This window comes from Xenopus tropicalis, chromosome 10, assembly GCF_000004195.4.
Source record: "Xenopus tropicalis strain Nigerian chromosome 10, UCB_Xtro_10.0, whole genome shotgun sequence".
Lineage (NCBI taxonomy): Eukaryota > Metazoa > Chordata > Amphibia > Anura > Pipidae > Xenopus > Xenopus tropicalis.
The window spans coordinates 13,947,546-13,955,239 of NC_030686.2; the positions used below are offsets into that span (position 1 = coordinate 13,947,546).

The window sequence follows — 7,694 nt, forward strand, 5'->3', positions numbered from 1 at the left end:
CGCGGGCAACTAATCTCCCCGAGTTGCCTACTCCTGCCATCCCACCGGCGAACATGTAAGTCGCCGGCGGGATGGCAGACGCGGCGGCGAGATTTCGCGCAAATCGCCGAAAAAGACTCCTGAAAGATTTCCTGAAATCGCCCCGCCGCGTCTGCCATCCCGCCGGCGACTTACATGTTCGCCGGCGGGATGGCGGGTCATGGCAACTCGGGGAAATTAGTCGCCCGCGAACAGGGAGTTTTGTCGCGGGCGACTAATCTCCCCCGTGTGCCAGAGCCCTAAGGGTGAAGACACACAAAGCTACTAGTAGCAGCTACTTGTCACAGCTACTAAAATAGACAATGCTGATCATTTACTGTCTCTACGTGTGTTTTAGCAAAGGCAATTCTCAGTACTGACTGTGGCATCTGGTGTTTAGTAGCTGTTAAAAAGTAGCTGCTACTAAGTAGCTCCATGTGTCTTTACCCTAAGATGCCTATGGGGCAATGTGATAAAAGTTACAAAGATTTGCAGCAGGACCAGTAACCATAGCAACTAATGATGTTTGCTTTCAAACAGGTAATTGGTGAATTCCCTTCTGCTAACTGGTTGCTTTGGGCTAGTAGCCCTGGCACCACTGTGAATTTGTTTTTTATCACATTGCCCCTTGAAAGTTCATTGTTCTTTATAGTATTGTGGTATACTATATTATAGTATTGTAATTCTTTTGTGTGCAGCACCAAGATATATTTATAATAGATAAAATGAAACATGATTCATTATAATACTGAAATACAGTAAAAAAAAAATGTGCTTTTCATTTGTACAGACTTCACTTGTGATTCTAAATGAGACGGAACCTTTAAGAAGGCCAATATAAGCTGGCGTTAACAGATTTAGCCAAAATGGGCTGTCCTGATCATTTTGCCCTCTGGTCAATGATCACTTTACATATAGGACCTATGCCACCCTGTGTGCCTCAGCCCAAACCCAACAGGAACACAGTCCTTAGTAGTTTCCATCCTATAAACAACCGCAAAAAAATCCTCTGCACTCACCCATTATCAATATGTAGAAATAGGACATTAGGACAGTAGGACTGGCCAGAAGGGATGACTTTGACGTAGTTGGCCAGCTTGAAGTATATTGCAATGTACGGACAAACAATCCCTCTTTTGGGGTGGGGAGGGAAGGCATTTCTTAGTAGCTGAATGCACAGAAATGTCCTAATGTCCTATTTCTACATATTGATAATGGGTGAGTGCAGAGGATTTTTTGCGGTTGTTTGTATGTATTTTGTGGTCACAGCCTCATTGCAACCCCGTCTAATGGCTTACAATTTAGTGGTTGAGCACAACTTTCCCTTTTTCTTGTGTTATAGTTTCCATCCTACCCCATCAATATCTAATATTGATATAAAATATTGATTGAGGGGAAGGGATTGTCTTGGGCCCATCCAGAGATCAACAGTCAACCAAGCTTATTATATGCCCATGTTTTGGCACCCTAAAGGCCTTTTACCCTGTAACAATTCATGGCCCTGGTGGCTAATGCACAATGGAAGCACAATATGGCATACAATCAAATATAGATATACCTATAGTTAATGACTTCTGTTATGCAAAGCATTAGATCTGTTTTCCTTTCAAAAATAGACATTATTGGAAGAACACAATTGTGTAAAATTTTAAGACCCTGTAGTTTACCAATGTGAGGCATCATGCTCGCAGTCAAATCAAGTTTGCTTACATTCCAACCTCTTCTTGAGCTGAAGAGAACATTTCGAGGACTTGAGCCTAACTGTAATGTACACACGTGTGACTGTGAGAATTCTTCAAGATTGTTCTTCAGTAAGGAGCTTTTATGGTTGGTATTTTCTTCAACCCCGAGCATGAAGAAAAGTGACGTATGTTCCATATAAACCCATCTCCTAAAGAAAGTGTTAATATCACTCTCGGCAGGACTACACCAAACTCACATGACCCTCAAACACGCTTTTAAGTTAAAATATTTTAAAAGTCACCCTAAAGAATATAAGGGGATGGGGAGTTAAGATGCATAGAGAAATCAACCAGAAATGTGCCAATATCTGGTGGCTTAACGTCTTTATACTGGCATACAATTACCTAATATTCCTAGGACTTGTTGAGAAGCTCTTGAAGATAATCCCTAACTATATCAGCAGAATCCCACGGAACTACCTTTGCTTGGAAGGTTCCTTTCTGCTGCTCTTTTTGAATTAGCTGGTGCATGGGATAATTCTTCCGTGAAAAGGCAACGTCTGTGGAAGTTAACACAACAGATGGGCAGAAGTCATTGGCTCCATCGCCAACATACATCACCTTCTCAAAGGCCACGCCATCTTTCGATCTCTCGGCAAGGTACTCTGTTACGATCTTCCTTTTACACATACTGGCTGGGCATTTAGGGCATGTATGTGCATGATATGGCTCTAGAGAAAGGTATCCATTTTTTTCCACTTTAGTATGGTTGCTAATAACTTTCAAGAACAGAGAATGAAACCCATGAGCCTTCAAGAAACTCTCGATTCCGAACACGTTGGCATCAGAAATAAGGATGATCTCAAATCGATCTTGTTTTTTCATTAGGAATCGGAAGAGATCGGGCATTCCAGGGGATAGTGGGATTCTCTCATATACAGATCTGATATCTGCCAACTTCACGCCTTGATCCCCCAGGTACTTTAGCACCTTCTGCATATACTGGTAATAGAAACCATCTTGGATAGTATTACCCAGCCAGTCAGGGAGTTCCTGATTTGGTGCAGCCTGAATCACACAGTCATCACTGTTCTCATTGACAATCGTTTCATCAAAGTCAAATATTAGGAGGTACTTGAGGGAGGATGCCATGTTTTAGATCTGCATAATGGGGAAAAAGTCATAATTACTTTTTTACAATTTTTGAGAAAAGAAACAGCAATCAGGTTCTCACAGTGGTTAAGGCCCCGCTATTTGTTTCTCTTCACCTGCAGTTTTTAGAGAATAATGGGGAAGACACAACCTTATTAGTGATTAAGTATATATATATATATATGGGGTATTATTCTGTGAAATTTATGGTGTATACATGGAACCCACCAACTGAGAGGAAACTATTGGATCCCAATACTAAAACAAACACGTTTGGGGCAGGTGCAGGTTTATCAATGTGGGCTCCTCCCCATCCTTTAGCTCCTCCTTTCCTCAAGTCCCTGATGATATCAGGTCCATGTTTAATGTGGCAAAAAGGGTTTTGTGTAGCATGGATCCCCATGAATAAAGGCCTCAACAGGCCCTAGCTGGTGCTACTTACATAGAGCAAACTTAAAGTGGCAAAATATTTCAACCATAATCTTTTTGCTGTAAAACATCAGCAATTTTTTTTTGCAGAGACCTAGATCTTCAATGATAATTTTTGTACCCAGTGGGTGAGGCCAGGGTGAGTGCTAGCTCTGATAAGCAATCAAACTGCAGACTGGTGTATGTGGTCTAGAGATAAAGTACTTCCGGCTTCTCTTTACTAGCCAAGGTATCATTATTCAGCAGAAACTCTATCCTTTCAATACAATGTTCCTTTTTGCACATTCACGCTTACAATGCTTTCATCTTTGCTTCCTCATTCTTGAAATCAGTGAAATTACAGAGTGAGTCGTTTATACACAACCTGGACAGAAGGGTAAGAGTGCTAAGGTGCACCTTAGTGGTGATACAAAAGGGGATTAGCAGCTGAAATGTTGAGTTTGGAGAGAGCAAATAAGGTCTGATAGAATAGCAGGTTGCTGTCTATCCAAGATGCTACACCCAGTTTGGCAGTGTGGTCAAAATAAAAACTGCCAATCAAATTCTGGGCATGCCCACCTTAAACATCTAGAAGACTAGGGATGCACCGAATCAAGGCTTCGCCGAACCGAACACATTTTTGAGATAGTAATTATTTAGCTATTTGCCTAACTAGAGGCAGAAGTGTAACAATAGGGAAAGCTAAGCCTATGACTGCAGGGGAGCCCAGGAACAGGTTCACTTTTGTGGAAAACAAGTTACCTTCCCAACATATACAAAGCTAAAGCAACAGAGCACTCTATCAATCAAAAGGAAGAGGAACCACTCTCAAAGTTGGCTGAAGTAAAGAGAAGCTCTAACTACACAGCCACTCCTGTGTTGTATTGGTTCATTTGATATTGGCCTGTTCTTAGGAGCATTTACTGTGGAAATGGTTAAAATAACATATAGGCAGTTCTCAATAGCATTTAAATGGAGTATAGTAATGCACACTTTATAGAAAGTTAAAACAAGAGGCCAAAAACCCTGCTAATAAATAATTGAGTACTTTAGATCTAGGACGTGGCATACTCGATGAAAGCTGCAGAAAAGGGGAACTCTAGCCAATCATATCAGGTTCATTTACAGCCTGTATCACCCACTGACAGCTGGCCTACTGTGATAAGGTTGCCATCTATTTTGACATGGAGGTCCACAGACCAGAAAAGAATTTGAAATAAGCAATAACATACATTTATCCAGAACTATGGCTAGAGTCAAAATGGTAATGGCCATGACATTCCAGGGAACTATAGAATTTCTACAGAAAAGACACCCAAAATGTGCTCAGTAGCTTCCAATGGGAATGGCACCTGTGCCTCAGATGAGACAGATTACATGGCAACAAGGCCAATAGGCACCTCTGTAGACATAAATCGATAACTGCTTTCCATTTGGATCACATGCAGTCCTGAGTCCCTGAGACATTTCATCTTCTGCCCCCAGCAGTGACTGTGTAACATTAATATGGTAGGTGGTTAGGACCTACAGGTTGAGCTGGGAGTTTTCAAACCCTGGCATATCTATGGGTCTGGATGTAAAGGAGGTGAGGTGGGGACTCTGGGAATTGGCAATGTCACTGAAATGTAAGTGAAGAAAGCTATATATTAGAAATGGCTAAGACCTGAAGTTGGGGTGGGACGGTAGCTTTATTGGACCAGGATCAGGGGTGAAATCAAAATAATAAATGCTTTCAGAGCTTGGGGTAAGAGCTGTGGTTGTACAGTTACCCCTCTTTCCACTAATTTATATAATGTTGCAATGTAATTGCTAACTGTATAATCACATCTACATGCTACGGTATTAGCCAAGAGCCGGTGAAAAGCAGCAAAATGGAGGTGCTCTAGAACAGGGTTTCTCACCTGGATCCTTGTCAACCATAACACATAGGGCTGCAAGTTTAAGAAATGTTTCCCTTATGATAGATTCTGTATTAATATATCTGCAGGCTGTCTTGGTCTGGCCACCAAAGGATCTGATTTCAGCTTTGCTTGAGATTATGTCATTACAGCAAATATAGAAGCAGTCACTCATATAAATAAACACAAATACAAAGATAAAAAAAGATCCCTGCACACACTATAAAAATATAATTTTTATCAATTAAATACATTAATGGACACATTTTTGTCTTTTACTCCCATGCTACTTTCTCATCTTTAAAATGAGTGACTGTGTATCCTCCATTCAGTATTACTTGGATTGGCACCACCACATCTATAAAGAAGGAAATAAAAAAACTCTGTTGCCATACTACTTGCTCACTCTTTGCTGTACATAACAAGTACTACCCATGCAACAATGTTACTAATGCCACTTTACTGTCTAAAGCAGTTGTTGGGGAACAATCATCCAATAAGATTTACTAGTGCCAAAACTGTCAAAATCACTTTGTAAATCAGGCAAGGCAGACTGCATTCTATTAGGACCATTGGTGCCACCACACCACACTGAACCTTTCATCCAGTATTTAGATGTGAAAATGTAGATGTTAAATTAGTTGGGCAAGACTACCTCCAAAATGACTTCCTGAGAACTACCCCTCATTCTCCACTTACTAGCAGGCCTACCCATAAGCAGCAGTAACTAAGTACTGATCCATTGGCTAAGACTTAGCCACAGCACCATACATACAAGGTACTGACACCCACTTATCTGTGCTACTAACTGATGCCTCTCCCTATCATTCCCGTAACACAAGAGCACACCATGCTGATACACTTACCAATATCCAGTCACCATTAACTCTTACTAGTGCCACCAGCAATACTAGTAACCCGGTACCAGCGGCCATCCTGGAAGACCATTACTATGTTCCGGTTTTAGCCCAACCTTATCCCAGCTATTAAGGAGAACATATCTGGGAACTGGTATTGGTGTGAGTACCCCATTAATATTTACTAGTGCCACCTATATAGATTGTAAGCTCTACGGGGCAGGGACCTCCATTCTCTTGTGTCTTTGACTCTTAACTTATTGCAACTGTATCTTGTATTTGTTTGTGCTTATTGTAATACTTTGTATTTATCTATTTTAATACCCCTGTTTATATGAATGTATTCTACAGTACAGTGCTGTGTACATAAGTAGCACTTTATAAATAAAGTTATACATACATACATACACCTATATTACTGTACAGCATCTATCCAGTATGACTTATTATTGCCAATGCACCAATCAATACTTCCAAGTAACAAGGACCATACCATTACAGCCTTATTAGAGACATCCCACTATATTACTGGTTACTGAGTATTATCCATTTAGTGGCACTGGAACCCCCTCACAAAGAAATTAACCAGATGGTATTATCAAAAACTTAAGAGAAAGGGTAGATATAGGTGGAAATTCCTCTCTCCTCCATTTAGCCCTATTTACAGGGGTAGCCTCGTCCCTAAAGCCTGGGAAATCCCTCATACTACTCATAGCTGCAGTCAAGCCATGAACCCTTATTACTAGCATTCTCTCCTTGTTACTGAGCCCTAACCCTCCTCCGAGTCACCTTGCATACGGAATCCCCCATGACCTCCATCACTAGTGGTCGCTTCCAGTTTCTGCTTTGTCTCAATAGCCCCATTAGTGGTATCTACCGGCACAGAGATACCCTGAAGGTCAAGACGGTAGGTTCCATTTGCGGAGGGAGGGCTCCCTTGGAGGCTGGCTTACCTTTGTACCCCCAGCTCTTGCTTCTCTAACTGATGTTCTCTGGCTCCTTGTTATCTCCCCGGAGGTTTTATAACAGGACTGTAACCGGCTGCATCCCAAGCCGTCACGAACAAGCCAGCCAATAGGCGGCCAGATCTGCTGATCAGAGGACACCGCAAGAGGGCGGAGGGATCTGCCCATATCGCTAGGAGGCCACGCCTACTTCCATTCACAATACGAAGAGTGGGCGGGGATTAAGCGAGATAGTGCGGTACCTCGGCAGTGTACGCCTGCCTCATGTATTCCATGTATTTGTAGGCAGGTGTATAGCGGGGCGGGCGGGTATTTGATTTGTCCCTCGGTTTGGGCTGGTACCCTGTGTCCTGTGACCCATATATATATATATATATACAGTAATAACTCCATTTCATCGGTTTTATAGTTATCGGGCGCTGCATCGCTGCACATTGTGGAGTTTCATTGCTTTGTAACAGTTACAGTTTGGTGAAGTTTAATGCAGTTATACTGAAGAGACAGAATATAGGGTTCATTCATACTGAGCTGCACAGCCAGCCCCCCCCCAACCAGCCTTACTTTGTTTTTATTTTTTTACCTATCAATAACGTTGGCATCAAGCATTATTTTTACCTGCCAAGCCACTAACATATCGGCAAGGTGGCACCCTACCCATGAGCCTTAATCCCTGCTTTACTGATCATTACTGGGTTCATAGTTACTACCTTTTAT

The 7,694-nt window shown here is 41.9% G+C and overlaps 1 protein-coding gene across 2 annotated transcripts; it reads right to left on the reverse strand.

Moving 5' to 3' along the window:
• Window positions 1–1,540: 1,540 nt before the first annotated feature.
• phospho1 (phosphatase, orphan 1) lies at window positions 1,541–7,077 on the reverse strand. 2 transcript variants are annotated; one of them, XM_004918610.4, is made up of 2 exons: window positions 6,969–7,077; window positions 1,541–2,861 (listed from the first exon to the last, which is right to left on the reverse strand). In XM_004918610.4, exon 2 carries the CDS (start codon window positions 2,850–2,852, stop codon window positions 2,115–2,117), a length of 738 nt encoding a protein of 245 aa, XP_004918667.1. In that variant the 5' UTR covers window positions 2,853–2,861; window positions 6,969–7,077; the 3' UTR covers window positions 1,541–2,114. The 2 variants fall into 2 exon arrangements, with proteins under 2 accessions (XP_004918667.1, XP_031750611.1); XM_031894751.1 differs by lacking the exon at window positions 6,969–7,077 and adding an exon at window positions 5,162–5,301.
• Window positions 7,078–7,694: the final 617 nt, after the last annotated feature.

Excerpts from the sequence above, each read along its gene's own strand:
- phospho1 (XM_004918610.4), bottom strand. The coding sequence starts at position 2,852 with ATGGCATCCTCCCTCAAGTACCTCCTAATATTTGACTTTGATGAAACG.